Source organism: Phaethon aethereus, assembly GCF_964289735.1.
Source record: "Phaethon aethereus genome assembly, chromosome: 17".
Lineage (NCBI taxonomy): Eukaryota > Metazoa > Chordata > Aves > Phaethontiformes > Phaethontidae > Phaethon > Phaethon aethereus.
Window position 1 is genome coordinate 11,142,911 of NC_138593.1, and position 23,279 is coordinate 11,166,189.

Sequence of the window (23,279 nt, forward strand, 5' to 3'; positions counted from 1 at the left end):
CAGGAGCAGGCCACGCTTTCTCTCTGTTAGAGTTCCTCTCATGCAAAAGAATGAATTTATCAATTACTGCAGTTCTTGAGTTACACAGGTCTGAGACTTACGAGCCTGATAAGAAACCTGAAAACAAATACATCCGAAGATCGAGTTATCTAATAGTTGACCATCTACTTAGGGAAATAATTTTAAGTAGTTACAGCAATTCTATTAACTGCTATTTACTATGTGAGTCACGTTGCTCTCTTTAAGTTAACCCTTCCTGTCTCCTCTGTGGGCTCTCTGCCCAAGGCAGTTTTGAAGAGGGTACTTGACCACCTTTACTACTGTCAAACTATAGCAAAGCTGCAATACCTCTGCGCTTGAAACTTACCCCAAGCTCATACTGCACTGGGACATAAAAGAGCATTAAAGCAACTGCGGTGCTTCTGGTCGACTCTTACAGCAGAAAAATCTCCTCCCGGGAGCATCCCCTGTGAGGGCACCACACACCAGCACGTACATACACGCAGGAACACACCTGCTGCTCAGGGTGCTCTGCCTGGATGGGCTGCCTGCACCTCCTTGGGGCAGGTCACCCCAGCAGGCCCCGGCGCCCCGTCAGCCAGGGCAGAAAGCCTTCTCACACATTGTCCCACCAGCTCTGGAGACAACCGGCACCTTGCAGCCTGTTCCCCTTCCTTTCACCTGCCCTCTGCCCCCAGCACGGAGATACTAGGCCCCTCTGTGACTGGCAGCTCCGCTAACATCCTCGTGGGGTACCAAGGCTTAGTGAGCTCCCAGGTGCAGCAGAAGGGACACCGCTGAAAAACTGCTTCAGTCGCTTGGTGCCGATGAGGCAGGGTCGGGCCTTTCGGGGCCAAGGCACAGGATAAGATTGCACGCGGGTTTAACGGCATCTATTCAGTCCCTGCCCTTTTTACCTGAGCGCGATTGCAAAGTGCACGGAAATCTCCTCTGTTAACCACTCAGAGAAGTTTACAGGATGCAGGGTGCTCCTGTGGAATCACTATTTTATGATTAAGCACAAGCACAAATATCAGCTGAAGGGCTAGAAGGAGGGCTGGGTGCAGGGGAGCAAAGTCCAGCGCTTCGTGTTTGAAGGAAGATCCGAGGAGCGAACATCTCAGAGCGTGGGGGTGTGTCAGGGGACTGACAGTTGGGAATCAGCACGGTGTGGAAAGCCATCCGAGCCGGGGCAGGGGAAAGTGGCGGCAAGGAAAACCGTCCCCGTCTGGGGGCAGCGGGTGAGGCAGCACCCAAAGGGCTGCGGGCAGGCGCTTTTAAAACTCGCGGGAGAGGCAGGACAGGGACCGGGACTGCCGCGAACGCGACGGAGGGAAGTGGAGCTGCCCGCAGCGGCTCCCAGGACCGGCGACCGCCGGGCTCAGGGTGCACAAGCGGGGCGCCGGGGCCGCCCCGCACCGCCCGGGCGGGAGGGAGGCAGCGGGGCGAGACCCGCAGCCCGCCCCGGCCGGGAGGTCCCGCTCCGCCCCGAGAGCTGCACACCGGGAACCCGCCGCCCCTCACCGCGGAGCCCGGCCGCGGCGACGTCGGCATCACCCACCTGCCCTCGGGGCGCCGCTCCGCTCCGCGCCGCCCGCGCCTCCGCCGCCGCGCCCGCGAGGCGTGTGGCGGTGCCGGCGCCGGCCCCGGCCCGCCGGGCGCTGCCCCGCTCCCGCCCCGCGGCGCCCTCCGCCGCAGGACGCGGGCAGCCCGGCGGCGCGAGCCGGCGGCGGCGGCTCCCCCTGCAGGGCGGCGCGGGCGGCGCGGGGCGGGAGCGGCGGCGGGGCCGGCCCGCGGCGGGGCGGCGACCCCCGCTCCCGGCCTCAGCCCCCGCCCCAGCCCCAGCGGGACAGAGGCGGCGAGTCCCGCCGGGTCCCGCGGCCGCCCCGGGCCGAGCGAGCGGCGGCGGCGCCTGGAGCCGGGCGCCCGGCAGCCCCGCGGCTTTACCCGCCGGCCGGCTCTAACCGGGCGCCGGGGGGCTCCGCGCCGAGGGCAGCCCGGACCAGCCTCTCGCAAAGCGGCTGAAGGAGAGCTCGGCACTTACTGCACGAAGTCCAGCTCTTGCCCCGGGGGACCTGCAAGTGACAGAAACGGGCTTTTACTGTGCTTGATCTGCATACAATGAAAGCGGGGAAGGGCAGGAGGGCTTTCTCCGCGCATTGTCCGAAGCGTCTGCTTCCCGCCAGGCTGGGAAACGCACCCAGCGAGTCTAAGCCTACAGCTGTACCAAGGGGCACAGTGCAGTCCTGTGCAGAGACATCCTCAAAGGCGGCACAAGCAGAGAGAAACTTACACTGCCATTACTACCGATGGCAAGGCAACCCTGTGCATTACTACTCTGGAAGTGTTTAAGAGTTCTCAGAAAACATATTAAATATTTTACAGAAGTTTCACATTTCCCACTGGGTAGGTCTTTGTGGATCCCACCAGTGTGCTCACATGCATTTCCTGCCCGGAGCCAGGCCCGCGCTGGCGTGCCCCTTGGGGCTGCGCGTGTCCCCAGCCATCTCCCGTTCCTCTGCAGGAACGGACTTGGGGAACAGCCATGACTCATCTTGCAGCAATTTTGAAGCGGGAAGAGAACCTCTCAAGAATTTGAACCCCATGTTCTTTGTGGATATCTTCTAAGTTTTTTTTATTTCTATTTTTCAACTTTACATCTTAGCAAGTAATTTATCTACATGTTCCTATTGGTTGGACATTACAAACAGGAAAAACCACCAGCGTGACTCCACACTTCCCACCAGCCCCACGGCAGATTCATTTCAATGAAAGCCAGCCCAGGACCCTCTGTGCATGGGACTGCCACAGCTTGAATGATTGTGCTGTGCAACAAAAGTTTTTATTTCAGGATTCCCAAACCCAGAGGTGCTTCGCTGATGTCACATCTGCCAGAAGCATACGCACATGACACTTACCGGCAGGCAATGGGCTTACCCAGCCTTCTCTGGCAGCAAGAGCTTGAATGATGCTTTAGGTTTTTTTGGTGTATCAAGACAGTAGGAAAAACGGAGCAGAATTGGCACCAGCCACTTCAGCACCAACTTCAAAACCTACGAGCATCTAGGCATTAAAAATTTAGCACTGGCAGCAGCATCTGGCACCTGTGCTGTCCTCCCCTCCACACTTACCCCAGATGGGAAGGCAGGCTGGTACACAGGCTGCCTCAGCCATGCAGCTATGAATTAGAGCGGAGTGGAGACCAGAGCGCTGCTCCAAACACAATGGGAATCCTGCAGGGACAAAGAAGGGGGAAAAAAAAAAAAAAGGTCATCATTTTTCCCAGGGAGTTACAGAAAAGACTGGAGTAATCTATCACACAGTAACATGCAATGATTTTAAGGACCACATATATTGACTAGCGAAGTCAAGAGAAAAAGCAAAAATGGGAGACTATGAGAAATTTAGAAGCCTCATCAAAACATGCTGCAATATTGATAAATTTAGAAATGCTGCCTGCCTACACGAAGTTTGCCAGAGCTTTTTGAAAAATGCTGACACTAGAATTGGGCACTGTTTATGTAATGGTCTCACTTTTGCCCTGTATAAGAGGTAGTGTTTCTCCATTCCTAGCTGATACTCCATGAAATTTTATGCTGTGCAGTTGTATTTGAACTAGAGGGGCAAGTGTCATGCTGTAGCCATTAGCTGCCTGCCAGGGTCTGCTGTGTCTGTTTGGCCTTGCTCCTTTCCAGCGTAGCGTTTCCTGTATTGTAGAGGTTGCCTCTCATCTTTGGCCCAGATCCTCAAAGACATCCAAATTACTCTCTCCCACTGAAATCAATGAAAGCTGGGAATCAAAATGCTTTCAAGGAGCAGGGATGCAGTTTCTAAATATTATTTTGTTCCTGAGTACATTAAAAACAAAGTTGTTGCAGTCAGCTCCCTTTATTAAGCTGTCAGGCTGGTTCCTCCCAACAGTCCCATCCTCAACACATCATCTTATAAGTTTTCTGAGTCACAGATGTTGAACAACATACCTTTGAAGGACCCCAGAAATGCTTCATTGGATGTTTCTTCTCCCATTTATAACTCTTCTTTGATTTTTTTGCAGCTAATCAGTTTTAAGATTATTTGATGTAGACTATGATGATTTTCTTCTAAATCAGGAAGTCATAGAAGATCCAAAGCAAATGTCCCAGTGCTTTCACAGGGCTGGCTGCTAATGGCATCCTGACAAGCTTCTAATGTTTCTTAGAAATTACTTCCCCCCCCCCCAAAAGCGTTCTGATACCACTATACCAAAAACACCAAACCACTGGTTCCTTCCCTCATCAGCCATTCCAGTCTGGATGGTGTATCACGTCCCTGTTGTCACCTACTGATTTTCTCTGTGGAGCTGGGAATTCTGCAATGTTTCATGATGTTAAAAATCAGTGTTAACACCTCCCAGAGCAACTGAGCCAGTTCCTCTATTATTTTGCATGCTCATTTCTCACTTCTGCACAAGTAAATGTGCTTATAATGAGCAGCTGCTGTTTTATGTCCTATTTAGCACTTGGATAGGATAGCTTTCATTACTACAGTAACATCTGAACAGATCTGTTGCCTTTCTTTGGAATTAAGAAATTAAATGGCTTTCTATGATTTTTATGCTATTGTTCCTGTCAGTTATCAGAACTCCTCCATTCTTCAGGTGATATTTCTTCTTGTGCGTATTCAATGTGTATTGTCCTTACCTGTAGATATTTCTATTTATGTCCTCCCTTACCAGTGGCCAACAATGAGAGTAAATTGACAGTAAGGAATACAATCAGATTTATTTTCTTTTTTCTTTGTCTTTATAATATGTGGAAGGGAAGCACTACAAGAGAGTGCTAACTTCCTTTCCCGTATTAGTCACTCATGAAGGAAAAACACAGCATTACTGTGACTGCTGTGTCCAGAAACAGTTTGAGAAGGGACTACATGAAGAAGTAGGCTGAAACTACGTGGAAACAAAACAGCTTCCAGCAGCCTCCAAGGCATGGGGAAGGTACTGGCACATGCCTAGAGTCTGCTGCTGGCTCAGGCTGATCCGAAAGAAGTCCAGCACTGCAAGGAAGGAAATTAAGTTATCTGATTCTCCTGTGTACAGCCAAGAAGGGCTTTTTCATTCCTGAAGAGCAGAGTTGCAGTAACATACTGTACACCATCTCCTAATTGAACAATCCAAACTCCTGAATTTTGGGCAGATGGAAAGCAGTGATATGAGAGTATCTGCACTTCTCAGACTTAGCAGCTGAGCTAAGTAGTAAGCTCCAGAAAGACTGCGTAGAATAAATCTTGAAATGCTTATTTTAAAAAGGTGAGAGCGAAATAAATAAAAACTTCACACTTGAGACCTGTCATGAAACTCACCCTTCTCTTTCCTGATACTGCCTGAGCAACAGTCTGCTTGGGCACCTCAGCAATGCCACTGTAAACACAAAACAGACTGATATATAACGACTATAACCAAACCAGCTGGCCACCCTGGTAAGCAGCAAGATAACAGGAAAATCATACCTATGTGTTGAGGCTTCCATGTGAAGGTCTGAAAACGATCAGCAGTTTGTCTAGAACAGAATCTGGAGGAATTAATGTTTTTTTAAATAGAAAAAAATATTTCTGTCTTTAAGAGATTACTCTTTACTAGTTTTGGAGCTCTTCCCTGTCGTGAAACTTTCCTTTCTAACCAGACTGAATCATCTGATATATGCAAAATTACATTTAAGGGATACATATTTTGCAAAGAAGCATCAAACAGACGAGGGTGTTGGTCTCTTCTCCCAAGTAACTAGTGATAGGACAAAAAGAAATGGCCTCAAGTTGCGCCAGGGGAGGTTTAGATTGGATATTAGGAAAAATTTCTTCACCGAGAGGGTGGTCAGGCATTGGAACAGGCTGCCCAGGGAGGTGGTGGAGTCGCCATCTCTGGAAGTGTTCAAAAAACATGTGGATGTGGCGCTTCAGGACATGGTCTAGGGGACATGGTGGCGCTGGATTAATGGTTGGACTTGATGATCTTAAAGGTCCTTTCCAACCTAGTGATTCTGTGATTCCTTTAGAACACATATGCAATGTTGTTAAATGGGACACTTAAAATGATGTGTTCTGATTTGTACGTAATCCCATTCCCACAAATACTGCCTGAATCTCCTCAAGCAGTGAAGGGGACTTGTGTTAGTCTAAGAGAAGGGATGGAGGCAGGGTTACTTGAGGTCCTTTGGAAACACTAGCAAATCCTTCAACATTACAGGTAGATATATATATAAAAAAAAAAAAAATTCAACATGTGTGTATATATATATATGCAATTATTTCTCCTACATCGTTCAACATTAAATATTTGTTAGCAATTTTAAAATCAACATTGGGAAAAAAAAGAAGCTAGATTTTCTGAAAAGAGTGTTCTTTAACAAAGTTATACATTCAAAATTCTGCTGGAAATGCCCACTGCTAACAACTTAACCAAGACACACTCTGTCCCTTATCACAAACTCTTCAATTAGAGCATAAGAGTTCCACTTTTACTTAAGCTTAAGGAAAACAAGCTGAAGTCAAGGTAAGAATTGTGCTCACAGGGAAATGCAAACCCATATCCCCAACACTGTTTAAATTCGTCCATTTTCACTTAGGTCAGCAATGAAAGAAGGATTTTCAGTAATTTCATGTCGAGAGCTGGACTAGTCTCTGTAAAAAGCACTGCCCAAACAGACTGTGGCTTCATTTCTCTAAATGCTATTCAGCATGACAGACTATGAGATGGAGTTCAATCTAAATTTAAGCACTCTTTGTAGACTATTAATAGAAGAAAAACTGGTAGCATGAATCATCATGTGGGAGCTGCAGAGCAACAGCTATTTATTTTCTATAATAGTAATATATAGAAGTTACCTTTATACAATAAAGGAACTGTTGGAGTTGCAAGGCCCAGAAGTCGTCAGATGATTCTTCCTCATTTACACTATTCTCATTTTATTCTAAGGAGCAATGAGAGGGCAGCCCTTATTCAGCTTGACAAAATCCACATTGTGTATATCCAAGCTCCTGTCACAACACAAATTGGAGACAAGAAGTAGCTACTGACCGTGCTCCCCACCACTCCCTGCTAGGGAATAGTGTGTGCTGGAGATGTTGGTGCAAAATGATGGAACTTCATAGGTTTATAAAGCTAAGTTAGTGTTTTAGCACCCTGTGTAATATCTGTACCTCTGGCCAAGAAGAAAACTGCGGTGTGCCTTCCCTTTACGTTTCTTCTCTGCTGGGACAATAGTCCAGCTATGTTATTTTGTTAGACCAGCCATTTTGGGGAAAGATTTTTCAAAGGACTGAACACCCAACAGCTCCTGAACTGCAGCACCCCTCAGGATCATACCCTCCAATGTTGTGATTTCCTTTTTCAAGAGAGTGCACTGGCTATGTGCACCGCAGGCTTTACCCTGGGCTTTACTCCATTGCAGCTGATGGACTCTGAATGCGGCCCCACAGAGACACACAGCGTTAACTCAACACGCTGGCATTTCAGTGCTCTGTGGGATATTTATTTTTGAAAAATATGATATTGTCAACAGCTCCGTGAAGTCGTCTCCAGACTGTTATGTCTCCTTCTCAAGTTTCTTTCATTTTTAAGAGCTTAACTTTTAGGCTTCTGGCATGAGGAAAGAGCCCAAAATGGTTTAAGAAAAGGAAGCATAAACAAGGGAGTGAGCTATGCACAGCACTGAAGAGAAGCACAAATATTCCTTCACACTATATAATCAATGCAAATGTCTAGCAGTAACAATAATGTGATAAGACACTACTGTGTTCAACCCTATTTTCATAATGAGATTAAGGAGGTTCCAAAGAACTGAAAATCCTGAAGGGCAAAGAACATCTAAGAAAAGTTGACATATTTTTCAAACAGGGCATTTCATATACAGAAATTCGGTTCTACAGAGTTCAGTTAAACCATGGTGATACAGAGGGCAATAGCAGACATAAAGACTATTAAAAACCTTAGCCTGAATTAGGATTAACGGCATTAGTCCCTTATCTACTTTTTGTTTTTAAATTCATAGACAAAATTTTTTCTAAACAAAGACTTGCATGGGAGAAGTTTCAAAGCAAGTTTTCTAATAGAAATAAAGGTAATAAAAGCCATTTAATCAGACATAAATGCTCTTCTAATCTTGAGCTGCCAGGAATAAAGACACTAATTAGCTAACGTTTCCATTCAAGGCGTTGGGTTGCAGCATCAAGCAGTGATTCATTACAGGAAGTCTTGGAGCTTTCCAAAAGTACCATCACTACTTGAGCAAATTCTTATTACAGAATCACAAAGGTTGGAAAGGACCTTCAAGATCATCAAGTCCAACCATTAATCCAGCGCCACCATGTCCCCTAAACCATGTCCTGAAGCGCCGCATCCACATGTTTTTTGAACACTTCCAGAGATGGCGACTCCACCACCTCCCTGGGCAGCCTGTTCCAATGCCTGACCATCCTCTCGGTGAAGAAATTTTTCTTAATATCCAATCTAAACCTCCCCTGGCGCAACTTGAGGCCACTTCCTCTCGTCCTATCACTAGTTAGTTGGGAGAAGAGACCAACACCCTCGTCGCCACAACCCCCTTTCAGGTAGTTGTAGAGAGCGATAAGGTCTCCCCTCAGCCTCCTCTTCTCCAGACTGAACAACCCCAGTTCCCTCAGCCGCTCCTCATAAGACTTGTGCTCCAGACCCCTCACCAGCTTCGTTGCGCTTCTCTGGACATGGTCCAGCACCTCAACATCCTTCTTGTAGTGAGGGGCCCAAAACTGAACACAGGATTCAAGGTGCGGCCTCACCAGTGCCGAGTACAGGGGCACGATCACTTCCCTACTCCTGCTGGCCACACTGTTGTTGATACAGGCCAGGACGCTGTTGGCCTTCTTGGCCACCTGGGCACACTGCCGGCTCACGTTCAGCAATTGAATATTGAACAATACTTCTTGAGCAAATTCAAAGAATAATTCTGTACCTCACTCAACCTTTAGTATTGAGGATGAAATAGAAAACATACCAGTTTAAGAAACCAGAACACAAATGCTGGGCCTAAGGAAAGATAGTGCTGAAAAAAACCCTCAACCCTAGACAAAACACTGAGCAAGGGAGCTAAAAAGAGGGTGAACAATATGAAAGGCACAGAATTCAGCTGGTTTTTTTTTTTTCTTCCCTCTTTCTAACCTCATAACAGTAGCTGCTGGCTATTAATAACTTCCCATCTGGAGAAGGGAGTTAACTTCTTATGATAAGTTAGTGTCTCTGTTTTAGAAGAATTTTGTGTGGGAAGAACTTACATCTTCATGAACCCCTCTTGTCTATGCACTTTGTGGAACTACATACAACTCTTGGCAACGCACAGGATATAATCCAAGTCTCTTCTGTCGATCAAAGCAATTGTGAAACTCTTGATGTTAAGAATTTAGCTGTTCTAAAGCTATGTTCTGTAGCTATACAGAATTTCTACAATTCTATATTCTACAGAATGTTCTGTAATGCTAACCTAGTTCCTATACAGAATTTAACTGCAGAACAACCATGATTCCAATATAAGCTTTTGTGATTTAATACAACAGAATATTGTATTGCTGTTGCTTCTGAGGTTTTGCTTTACTATTCCATATAGCTGCAGTTTTTCATTGCAGTAAGACCTTCAAAAGTATTTAACTGGTTTTATTATATTCAACTTAAACACACTTGTGAAGCAGGTTTCACGTTTTTAACAAAATTCTCTAGTGACAACTTGAAAGACAGCCCAGGAAAAAAAAACTTTGGTTAGGGATTATTATTTCAGTGGATATGGGACAGAAAAGGTGCAGCTCTACAGATTGTGCAGGCAGTAGTTTTAGCATACCTCAGGCCTGACCTGTGTCCTGCTTGCTGCTTGTCTTGACCTTCAGATTGCCAACTGCAGGCGTACAAGTCACTTCTACAATGCTGTCATGCAGTTGCTACAGAAAAGAAAACCATTTATTTTCTGACATGAGTTTACTACACTACTTTTAAAAATAAATGTTTTAAAGTGAAGTATGACAACTGAAGATCCATGCTTAAAAACAGGATATAAATCCGTTTTGAGAACTAAGAGTTTTCTTAAACCACTCAAATTCAGGGAGACTATTTCACCTCAAGAAAGGAGAAGCGAGACATTTTCTTGCAGAACAACATTACTGAGATAGACTTTTCTGGATTGATGAACAGTCAGAAAACACCACACAAAATCTCTCCCAAAAAAAAGTTAAGAAATAGGTAGAATTAAAATACCTATACTAGTCAGTGCATTTAAGAACAACATTTGAAGTAAAGAGGAGCTCAGTGCAAACCTGTGGATCCAATTTATTCCAGAGCACTTGAAATTAAAGCTCTAAATCAGCTTTGAACTGTTCAACAGCTTTGAACATTTGAGAACAGTTACCATCCAGAATGACTGAGACCAAATCAGATTTAAGGTGTTCTAGTCTTTATTTTCACCCTGAAATTTTATTTTTAGGCATCTGCTTTAAATACTCTGAACTGTTCTAGAGATTAAGTCCCCAATCCCTTGCCAGCCCAGTTCCTTTAAAAAGAGAGAGGAAGCGAGCGAGCACACGTGTGCATTGCCTTACTTGGGTTGGCTAAGTAACCTTTAAATAATTCTAATCCTGCAATGTATTACAGAAGTTGCCAAAATTGAACATATTCTCTGCAATTCCCTCCTCTGTAACTCGTATTCAAGACTAGGACAATACAGGCTAAGCAGATGCCTTAAATACGTACCTCTTATCTAGGGTACTCACCACCTTATCATTTAAAACCCTTTGGAGGTAGATACTGTAAAGTATGCTGGTATGCCAAAAGAGACATAACTTCAAAAAAATCATGAGGTTATGTGCATGCAAATCATTCGCATGCACTTCCCATCCATAGCATACAAACCTCCACAAGCTACTTCCTGTAACATTTACTCCTGAAAAACCACGGTGCCACAAACAGCATTAAAATATTCCCTTTTGTAGTGGCTTCACTCAAGAAAACACAAACACATATTTTGCTATTTTCAATCTTTATTTCATGAATAATTAAGAAGAAAACATGACAACATTGGCAAATTGAAGGCATACATACTAAATACTCATACAGAATACATTATGGAGAAAGTAAATGCCCAGATCTTTAGTGGTCCTTGCAAACTAAAAGCATATTGGTCCTCCAAAAGGTTTAGCTTAAAATATGCTTGCTGACCTTTTAAGTTCCAATGATTAAGAGCTTGTGCCTTTCAAATCAGAAACAGGGTGAAATACAATTTGAGCATACTTCCAAATCTTCCTCAAACCTGTATTTCTCAGCTCTAACCAGAAGCAACCAAAATATTTTTTTCCTCCTTACCTTTTAAATGTATACGCTAATACACCACCCTAAGTATTCAAGATGCAAGCACTTCTTGAAACATGTTCAGTTTTATTAAGAACCTGCATATGTACATATATGTATACATATATATGTATACATGTCTGTATACATATATGTACATATATACATTTATGTAAAACCTCTCTATATATGTAAAATATCTATGTATGTCAATGCGTGTGTGTAAACCATTTGAAAGGGTTCTGGAAAAGAGAAAAGTGCTTGCTGTCTAGAACAAGAATTAGTAAACCCATACATGTATTGTTAGGTCAGTCTAACAGTTGTGTTTCAAGGGAGTATAAAACCAACACAAACCAGAAAAGCTGGATGGATAAGAAGAGCTTTTAAGAATCACTGTTTTTTACATCCTCTTTAAAGGCCATGGAAAATAAGCTTTAAATAGCTATTTAGGAGATATTAGTACTGGCTGCAGTGTCGTCTCAAACAAGGTTAGTCCTTATCCAATACAGTGCTGTTAAGTTAGTCTGAGACATCAGTAAAATTCTGTTCTTTCATGAAGTCCAAAATTCATCACACTGTTCTGTCAATTCTGCCTCACACCCAAACTGAAAGTACCCTCATCCAAGAGTTGGAGGGTACCAATTAATGCCCTTCTGACTTTGATCTAGAGAGTTGTCCAATATTAAATGGGATCATTGATTTATTTCATACACATTGAACAACTCTTGATCATTACTGACCTAAAGTGAACTTACAGTCTGGAGGCTAACTAGTCGATGCTTCGTTTAGTAGTGTTATACTTTCTTTCCATTAGATAACATACAGAAAAAACATTTCTGTTAAAAAAAAAACCACCTTCAGATATGTATAAAAGTGCTACTTAAAAATGTAAAAATTACCTTACGATATATGCAAAATGAAAAGTTTCTAACAAACTGAAATGTTGCAAGTTCCAAGGATTAATTACTGGAGTATGTTACATGTACTCGTGCCCTCTTTACGGAACTGATTCCCAAGTAATTATCCTGATTGAACATATGCAATAATTGGAAACCAGTAAAAGCCTCCAGAGAAATTTCAACAATGGAACAAAAAAAAGAGCAGCCTCTTTCTCCCCATCTGTTGAAATAGAGTTCAGAAACAAAAATTGACTATCCCATTATTGCAAATGCAGTCTACTGTCAAAACAGGTCAGTTCATGAACTGTGGAACCAGGACTGCCAATGGCTCCTCTGCAGCAGGAAATATCCACTGGGCTTCCCAACTACCATATAAATACACTAGTTACATGCCATTAAAATAATACATATATCACTAGAATGAAAATGCACGTAATACATTGCTACGCTGGGGCACCGTAAGTTTTAAGCCTTGACTTCCCCAAACAACTTGTTCATATTCTAAAAGTCTATGCAAAATACAAAAGCCTTAGAAAAGTGCAACAAAACTAGCTTCATGACATTTTTCTTTCAGTTTCCATAAATACAATCTCATAAAAATATTATTAAACAGAAGCATACTTCCCAGTGGAGAACAAACGTGCCACATTTCAGCTTTGAGTAAGTGATTTTGGCTAAACCGAAACCCCCTGAAAATAGGGGATTAAAATGAAACAAGCTTAATCACATGACGCTGCCATAATATTCTGCTAAAAGTTCACCCTACCGTTTTGCATCCACAAGTCCTCCTGGAACTGATGGGAAACTTTACATGCAACTCTCTGGCAGACAGTGGCCTACGGGTAAGGAATTTTCCAAGTAAAAGATAAATGTCAGTTGGAAGGAAGTAATCTGGTATTCATAGGTTTTCCTGAAGTTTCAGTGTGAGGAAATAATCCTATTATTGCAGAATGAATTAATTTATGGAGGCTAGGATAGTGGCCTTGCCAATCTGAGTTCAGGGGTGTTGCATCCCAAAAACTGGCAAGCACAAATACATAGGGGAAAAGAGACACTCCTATCAACACTCTAACAGAAATCAGAACTGTACAAACCTTGATATCTTAAGTTATTTAGCATTATCAAAAGCATACTTGCTACATATTCCCGATGCTTAACATCTTAGCTTTGACAATTACAAAGTGTATTACAACACTGATACTGAAATCATAGGGAATACAACAGAAAAAACTTAGGTGAATGAAGGACTGGGAACGCTCAGCAAGCCAGACAGTAATTTAAAACCCATTCAGCCACTCTCCTTTGACAGCAGAAACACTATTAGAGATACCTTTCTAAACAGGGACAATTAAATACATTAAGAGATGTCTATGAACCCTTAACTCATTTAAGGAGTTGATAATTCGGGGGCAAGAACACCCGGTGGACACCATGGGGTGACATAGGCTACACAGGAGATAAGGAAGTCGTAGGAGAGTTAAGCAGCTCTAACACATTTTCCCAATCAACACACACTAACTTGGAAAAGCACGGTGGCATGTCCAGAACTCGCGGATGACGACTACACTTTAATTCTGCTTTTCACCAAGTCATTTCTCAAACTGGTTAATATTACTGAGTATTCATCCACTAATGCTAGCTTAAAGAAAGGAATTGCAGAAATAGAGCTTGGCAGAACATAAAAATAAAACAGAAATAAATATTTACAAAGTCAGGGGAAGGACCACAAACAAACTATGTAGTTAAATCAGTCTGTACATGAACACTACTATTTTAAAATCCTTTCTTAGGCCACCTCAGCAAGAGTATTACTCACAATAAGCAAAAAATAGTGTAAAGGTGTACAACTGGATTCCTTCCCAAAAAAATTCTGCCCCTTAATAGCTCCTGCCTGATGAAGCCTGCAGTTAAGCTGTGACTGTATTAGTTGCAAGAGCCAAATAAGAAGTCATCACACGTCACATGAACACAGTTTTAAAGGCTTAACTTTAGCCTATCCAGAGCTTCACGCCAGCCATCCGGAGGGGGCATCTTTGGAAGATATTGTCACCTATCACCTGAAAACCAGACAGCGTTCCCAAACCAGTCACAAGCAGAACACAGAAAGAAAGAACAACACCCAGAAGTTCTCCGTATCTCCAACTTCCCAAATAATCTTGTTTAAAACTAGGCTATAGTAAAAGTTGTACCCTGGACCAAAACTGTACAGAAATAGAAAGAATTAAGTAAAAGTAATTTTTTGGTGATGCAAAAAATGCAACAGACCACAAATGTCTGAAGTGTTGAATCAGGGAACTGAAAAAATAGATAAGAACTTAACACTGAGATCATTAACAGAAATGAGATGCCAATGAGAATTTTTTGTCAGCTACAAAGTTCTTAAGGCAAATCCTCAGCAGCTTAAACCACTGTATGGCATCATTACAGCAAGGGATAAATTTACTTCTCTTTATGTATGTTAAACAGTGTTTGGCTGCGGCCAGTGGTATTAATAGGAGTTTACACCAATACGTCAAAGCTAGAGTTCACATAGCTCTGGCAAATTAAGGGACCCCTAAAACATGATGATGGACTTTACAGAAAAACACAGACAGCGGACATATCTTACAAAACTGGAGAACAAAAAACTATCAGAAATGCTACATGTAACTTGAGGAATATATTTTATGCAAAAGAGACAAAAAAATTACTTTTACTTCAGAATATGCTGTAATTAAATACTATATTCTGGATAACCTACCCACAAACAAAAATTTAAAAGGGAAAATTTCACTCACAGTTTTTCAGAGGCATGAGAATGAGAGATCTTTGTGAGGGTCACCGAGATTCACACCAGAGATACTAAATTAGTGTTTCTACTTAAATATACAAAAGAGTCAAATCAAACTTGATGAAACAGAACCATCTGCAAACCAAATCAAGTGTAATCCATTCTGATGTCACCTCAATTCTGTTCTTGTTAGATACCGCATATCAAAACTTCTCCGACAGAATTTTCCTGAACAACCAAAATTAAATTTTTCCTCCCATCCCTTCTTTTTTGGAAAAGAAAACCCCACAACTATTCATTCAGTTCATTGCTGATGATCTTGCATCAGGATGACAGCTCGCCAAACTGAATTCACGTCTGGTTCTAAACTGACCTCTCTAATCTATGGAAGCGTTTCAGTAAACAGGATCCAGAAGACGATATAGCTGTATCTGCATCAATAGGTTCGACAGCTCCATTTTGTTGCCCATCACACCCCTACAGCCAGCAATGAGTAACCCTGATATACTACAGCACAAGCATTTGAAAGGCACATATTAAAATGCAGTAATATAAATTGATGATAAAATATTTGTCCTTTTTATAGTACATTCAGAAATATTTTCTGGATTAAAAAGAAAGGAAAGTAAATCAGCATACACTTGCACTTCATACGTACAAAATCCCAGGCTATTTCAGGATTAACTATGAGTAGGAAAAAACCAGAATGGTATCATCCACATCCAGAAAGGCTACAGCTATTCTTACTCTTGAAAAAACTTAATGCTGTTTGAACCTGCAGAAAAAAACATGTTGTAGACTGCAGCAGGGCATTATGTTAGCTTTAGATCTTCCATTGCTTCATTACTTCCACTTGGACAGCTGTGCAGCATCTTATATTTAAAGGCTCATACATATATAATTATTTAAAAAAAAGCTCTTCATGGAGATCAATATTCCTCTACAGAAATTAATTCAGCAGAGGATTATCAGATCACATCAAGAAGTTTACAGAGCTCTGAAGTTCAAACAAGGTAATTTTCATAATTACTAATAACTTACTTACTCTCTGAAGACTAGAAACTCATCTTTTTAACTGAAAGTATCTGGAAAACGTGATTTCCCCTTTTACAAATGGTTATACTATTAGTGTTATTTCAGTTAAGGATTAATACAACGTTCCAGGTAAATGAAGTTGACCACTGGACAACAAAAAAAAATCAGCTTAAAGCTCAAATTACTTTCACGAAACATGTCATGAGTGAATTTAGACTATCCTTTTCGTTAGAAAAATATTTTCTTAAAATCTAAGGCAATAAGACAATCATAGATAAGGATGTCTGTTCAGAGCATGAATAGAAGGGGATTTTTTTAAAACACAAATTGGTAAAACTTGGAATTTAGTAGTAAGAGATGAAATGTGAGACAGCAATAATGTGTATTTCCAATAAGACTATTCTTATTGAAACTTATTTGAAGATATGAAGTAAACAGAAATTTTTGAAGAAATATACGGGAGAGGAAATTGTATTTCAGACTTTTATTAAAATCCTTTAATGAAGATTTTGCACTTGAAGCCTCTTTTGCAACAATTATCTTTAGATTACGTTGGGTCTTCAAATGCACCAATTAATAATCTGAGAGTGTCTAGCTACTTTTAGGGTTTTAAAGAACTGTAAGAATGTATGAGACACTGCTGCTCTGAAAACTTCTCCAAAGGCCCTCAGCATGTATTAAGTAGTTTTTTTGCAAATTTTCATAATTCTCACAGGCACATATCAGTGTAAGCGTATATTTTTATATAATGCTAGCTGCTAGAGACATGCTGCATTATTACTCTTCACATGGGCTATATTCTTCAGATTACAGGTTTTTTGATTTGGCAATAATTTTGAGTTAGATCTGTGCTTTTATACCATGATGAAATTTCACAGATGCCAAGCACAGTTGCATTCACTGGGTTAACATCTATGACATTCAAACTGTCCTTAACAGTCTAAGAGCACCGGAGGAATGGCAGATTAATTTTCTTTATAACAGGGTTACCATGTTGAAAGAGCATGTGCTTATAAATAGCCGTTGTTACAGAATTCACTTCTAAGGTAGGCTTCTGCTTAATATTAATGACAGAGGTTCAACTGTGGCTTACCTGCTGATAAGCATTCAGAAAAATAAGAGGCAGAAGCAATGATAGAATGAAGTCTTCCCTTGATTTGACAAACAAGATTACAACAAACAGCTTATGACAAATGGATATATGAAATTGTTCTGGGCCATTAACATTCTGCACGAGGCCCTGAAGTGCCAGGATGTATCAATTCAATGATCACTTAAGGCACTTACTTGAACTCTTTTGCCCAAGAGTTGTTACATGAATTCAGGTACATTTTAGGAAAACAGAAGTTGAGCAGACAAAAGTTTCTCAATTCCTTCCTTGTGACAGTGAGTCATTTCCACGCAATATTCAAGACTATTGGGTGTATACACATTACATCAGTTCCTCCATAGTTCTTGTCAGAGAATGTCTCACCTTCTGACAGTCAGATGAGGATGTGCAAGATCAATGAAAAACACGAAGAAAACATGGCAAAGCTGGATTTTGAGACAACCTACTTCATCATTACATCTTACTGAAAATATCTTCTCTGCAGAGGAAATGCTATCCCAGTTCCAAAATTCTACCACAGAAATCCATGATGTATGCTCATATTGCTGTAGAGTAAAGCCTGGGGTAGCTATGCGTGCTATACAGGCAAAGGAGGAAGAAGGGAAAGAACAAGCCATAAAAGAGTTGATTATTGATTCATTTTGGTTATAATGGAAGCACAGGGGGGTTGGACAGATTCCTTGAAGTACAGCGTACCCTGAAAACCAGAAGCTGTACGTGCTAGTCCTTACAATCCGTAAGATAAAGTTGGAAGCCACATCACTGTGACAGAGGTAGGCTTATAATGAAGCTTTAGAATGAAGAGTTCTTCTGTGCCAAAGTTTTCGAGGTATTGAGAGCACTTTTCCACTCAATTTGTTGTTACGGAATAAAAGGTTGTTTTCCTAGAATATTGTGCATATTTAAAGGAGGGGAAATAGCTGTAAAGGCAGTAACTAAATCACCATTAAGAACTCTATTGGGGTGCCATATGCTGTGGGTAGAATATTCAGACTCTGTGGTATCGGGATGCTACAGAAAGTTCAGTAATACAATGCCATGTTATCCTTTTCCTTCTCAAAGGTTTAGCTGTACATTCAGTCTCCAATGTGCTAGAGGATCCATTAATCTCACTCTCCTAGGAAAGAAAGCTTCAGGAAGTCTGGCTGGAAAGGCAGCACATAAGTAGTCCAAGCTTTTTAGGCTACAATTAATCTGAATAGCTTAATAACTTGGGTTATTCCAAGCACTGCGGCAACAAGTTCTTGCTTTAAACAGTTGTTTCCAGGCTTAGTAGCTGAAGCAATCTGAGGCAATCCAGGATAGTGTCACTGACGTTTGAGGGGACTAAAATGTTGCCAGTTGCCAGTGAAACAGGGATTAGCATTTCAGTAAGATTTCCATCTGGTAGCTCATTTTGGTTCTATCCCATGGATCTGTTGAATTATTAGGGGTTCAGGTTTCAAAGTATTTGTAAATTGCTGTAACATACAGCATGACATTCTGCCAGTCTGGACGCTCAGTTCGCACCATTTCATTGATGTCCTGTCACAGAAAACAGATTGGTCAAAATCAGGAATGATAAGCTTGTGAGAAATGTGGCAGTGTTTTTACAAATTTCTGGGAATGGTAAACCTGTAAAGTTTCCACAATTTAAAGTATTGATGAAGAAAGCTCTGTTTTCTGTCATACATCTTTGTATTACTTACAAAATATAAACAGCTGTGAATAGCGTATCTGTAGATAGTTATTTTGTTGACTTAAGATCGGAATGTGTAATGCTGTGCATACTTGAGTTGTCCCCCACTTAGTACAACTGGTATAGTAGTCAAGAATTTAGTGTTCACATACCCCTACGTCAGCCTTGCAAGTCAATGCAACCTATCCACGTACTGTGAGTCACAGAATCCAGGCCCAGATATTAATTGAAGCTAAAGCTGAAACTTCATATCTGGGCAAGAGTCAGCGTCAATAAATAATTGAATCTCATTTTACAGGAGACTACTGAACTTCAGATTACTTTATATGTATTTTTGAGCAAAGAGGCAAGGAAGAGGGAAGTTTACTACCAATTTGGGTATATACAAAAGACAAAGCAATCAGTTCCTGTCTAACTGATAGACCAGTTCACACAGTAACAGTACATCAGACTGTGAATAAGTAGGGTAAACAAAGCCTGATCTACCCTTTTCAACACATTTACAAAGGAAAACAAAATGATGTAGTTTTAAATAATTTTTGTTTACTGTAAGGGTCTATTTTGTAAGCTTTGGGTTCAGGAACCTCCAGAACTCAAGAAAATAGAAAGCAATTTTTTAAAATTCTCCACATGAAAGTAGCTGAACACTTTCTTATTCAGGGAACAAATAACTTCCCCTTACACTACCACTACTATTTACATACAGTAGTTTTCACACCCTTTTTCAGCTTCTTCCCATGCAATATGAACAAGGAAAAAAATCCACAAACATCATACACACTGCGTATGTAGGTATGTAAATAGATACTAAACCCTTAAGATGGATACAATTGCACTTGGAAGATATAATTCCATTCAATTTGCCTTTTTAGAGTATCTGTAATTAAGTACATCATAAAATGAAAGGACAGACAGCAACCATTTAGACTAAACTTGAATTACGTAAGAATTACTGCAGTCATTTTCGACAATCTAGTTCTTACATCAGCACTTGGTAAGAAACTTCCATGTTTCAAATCACTGAAAAGTCAAAGTACTAAAGCCCAACAGCTGCATTGCAATTGTCAGCAAATACAATGCTGGGGGGGGAAAGGCTCTGATAAGGATCAGGGAAAGTGTCATTTTAAAAATGTCTGATTTTGTTTTATTAGTTGCTAACTATAGCAGCTTTGTTAGAATTTAAGTTACAAAAGTATCACTTAAGCATAATTTCTGATACTGGCAATTTTAGCTTAATTTTTGTCATTATTCACAAAGGCTTGGGATTCTCCCAATTCTACACTTTCAGAAATCTTCCTTTTCTAGTAAATACTATACTATTGAAAACTAATTCTTCTAAGCTAAAATTTGTATAAGAAAGCTTAACCTTAACATAAACAATGATTTAAAACCCCCTTTCAATTATTTATAATGATGACCAATTAAAAGTCTAAACTTGAGTTAAAATCTTGACTCTCATATTATACTGAGCAAAAGAACAAATTACATAGTTTGATTTCTACATTCAGAATTCCAAAAAGCCCAAATAATTTGAAAGTAGGTCAGAAACAGGAGAGAATTAATGAATTCTTGAACATTTAATCATGTAACTATTTCTTAAATTATTCTCAAGCAAATCCATTGCCTTTATTATTATTTCTTATGATATTGGGAGATGAGTTTTGGTGAATCTTCCTTTTATAGCTTAGGAGTTTATCTGCTATAGGCTATCATGCTGTTGCCTTTGTTGCAGTGGCTGGAGTACAGGTCTGTATCTCAGTCACTATTTAATGCAAAAACCATGTAAGCTTAAGTTGTTGATGATAGTGGGTTTATTAAACAAAGCCACTAATTTATGTTTCTCAGTCAAGTATGATACATGGTCAATAGCCTCAAGCTGAGCTCATCTGCTGCTATTTTTAAGTATAAAGCACTAAAATCTTTCAAAAGTACAAAATAGGATAATTTGATTTTTATAAATGGGACATAATTAATTTAGTATGCATTTAACTTACCAGAGTAGATTTGATGCCAACACTTTCAGCTGCCTGAAAAGCCAAAGTGAAATTTCTTCTCTGCATGAGATATAAAAACATGTTAGAATCCAAGGAAATACTACTGCAAACATAATGAAGTGGTGTCAGGAATGTTCATAGTAATGCTGCTACTTTTGCTTCAAATGGAGTCTATAATTTGACCATAGTAATTTAAAAAGAGCCGTAGGAGTTAACATGTCTTAATATAATCCAAAAATATATGGAAAATTTTTATTAATTCCTCATTTAGAAGGTAATGCTGAGAAATCATTGTCAGTGAAGAATGACTGAGTTAGAAAATGCTAAAGAATAAACTATTTATTCTTTAAAAAGCATAAATAAAAAATCTCTTCATGTGTTAACGAAATTTCCCCATCTTTTTTTTTAGGAATTATCGTTAATAATACATCTCCAGATAACATGCCAGTAGGTATTAACTATAGCACACTAGAATACATACAGACTCTGCAGTCATGACATCTTCTAGTTTACCTTTATTTGATATGTATCACTTGAGAAGAGTATCACAGTCGCTTATCAGTATGAGCAAGTAGGATGAAACAACATCCTTGCGATATTGAAAAGCGATGAACAAAACATGTCAAGATACAAAATCGATGGATTGAAAATCTTTAAGCTTAAACACTCCTTGTTTCCAAAACCCAAACTGAAAACACTTCCCAGCTGTTTGGGTTAAATGCCTCACACTTAAATTTATGACCTTCTGTTATTTTAAATTTTTTTTTATATCTGTTCCAAATCCTGTTTAACCCAATGATCTCATAATATTAAAATGTTATAGTAAGAATAGCAGCAAGGTAGTTTGAAGTGTTTCAATTAAAATTCCTGGTAAGATTGGGTTTTTTTAGAACTCAAATTTGTTCATTCTTCTTTATTAACTCATATTAATTATATAGTCTCACAGTCCCAGGAATGGGATTTTTAATATCATACCTTGTCCTGGCTGTTTAGTTCTTGATAGGGAATATGGGCTGGGAGGTAAGTATGGAGGACTGCACAGAAAGCCAAGCCATCATTCCAGCTACTGCTGAAGTTTGTTATGTCTATATTCTTGAAGGGAAAAAAAACATAAAAAATACTAAAATCTTAATCTAACAAGTATTAGTTCTACCAATACGTATGGTTTTTTTGTGTTTTGTTTTTTTTCTTTTTTAATACCTTTAAAGAAATCAGCAGAGAAAGCGAGCAGCCTAATACTAGAGCTCTGTGGAAAGAAGCCAAAACCCACTACTACAGAGAACAACAGAAAAATTTAGTGAGAAGAAAGTCTGTCATCTTGTATATGAATTCCAGGTATGATTAAGCTCCATCCCCAAGTGCAAAATGTGTGTGTTAAAAGGTGTAAAATACTGTGCTAGGGATGGTAATAGTATAGATTGGGTACAACTGTACACACCAAGACAGAAAAGCAAATGAGTTAGAGATGTATGCCAAAAATCCCTGAAACAGACCATGTGGTAGTAGCTCTGTTAATGTCAGATTTTACTTTTCTGCTTCTGCTGCATTACTATCCAGATAAAATTTCCAACTGATGAGGACAAGTATTTTCTTTTCTAAACTAACCATTTCTATACAGAAACTTATGTGAACAAGATCACAAACAAAAATTAAGTTTCAGTTGGAAACAAAGATGTTCCAACAGATTTAACACTGATGGTGGCAAGGAATCGTTATCTTTGGGATTGGAACTTAAGTTGAAAAATGCAGTCTTGCACTCTTGATTTTTTAGTTCCAGTAGGAAACTCAGTGGCACTGGTAAAAGCATCTCCTGAGACTGTATATATTATTGTAAAAAGAGTCAGCCCTGTCCAAAAGAGTTATGAACAAGTCGCCTCAGTGACTTTTTAAATTACTGTACACTTGGCTGTTGGCAGTCAAACAACGGTAAAGAGGCTAAGTGGATAGCAGTCAGTTTAAACTTTAATTAAAAAACAACCAGTAACAACAACTCACAGTTTATCTTTTAGACCTTTATGGAGAAATATAAATACGCTTTAATATCTAACTCACTTAACTGGGCTTAAGCAGAAGCTAACCAGCTCCACTACTTAGTTTTAAAAATTTTAATGTAGCAGGAACTATAACCTCCAGTCACAGAGTTGCAGAAACACAATCACACAAGTCAAACTTTCACCTGACAGCAATTTAATAGTCATCACCTGCCTTTGACAAGACACTAGGACTTCTCACTCCTAATGCAGAAAAATCTACCCAGAATCAGTGTTACTGTGCCACACAGGCTGAGAACGAAGGCAGTTTTATTTCTTGTCAAACCAATGATTTGGATTACAAATGGAAAACAACTGCAATCCCTTCCAACAGAGGAAAAAACAAAACTAAAGGCAATTTCTGGAAGAATGAGAGGGAAATCTCCACTTCCTGCTCAGCTTTAGCACTTTTTATACAAAGTCCACC

The 23,279-nt window shown here is 40.3% G+C and overlaps 1 protein-coding gene across 2 annotated transcripts in view; it reads right to left on the bottom strand.

The window, feature by feature from the left end:
* Nucleotides 1-18,584: 18,584 nt before the first annotated feature.
* SPECC1L (sperm antigen with calponin homology and coiled-coil domains 1 like) overlaps nt 18,585-23,279 on the bottom strand; it is a gene marked incomplete at both ends in the record, with an annotated part of 49,317 nt that continues 44,622 nt past the window's right edge. Inside the window, 3 exons of one of the 2 annotated variants that reach the window (XM_082007711.1) lie at nt 18,585-18,674; nt 20,823-20,882; nt 21,798-21,914. In XM_082007711.1, the coding sequence (XP_081863837.1) occupies nt 18,585-18,674; nt 20,823-20,882; nt 21,798-21,914 (267 nt within the window). The remainder of the gene's footprint in view (nt 18,675-20,822; nt 20,883-21,797; nt 21,915-23,279) is intronic. The other variant, XM_082007710.1, reaches the window with a different exon arrangement.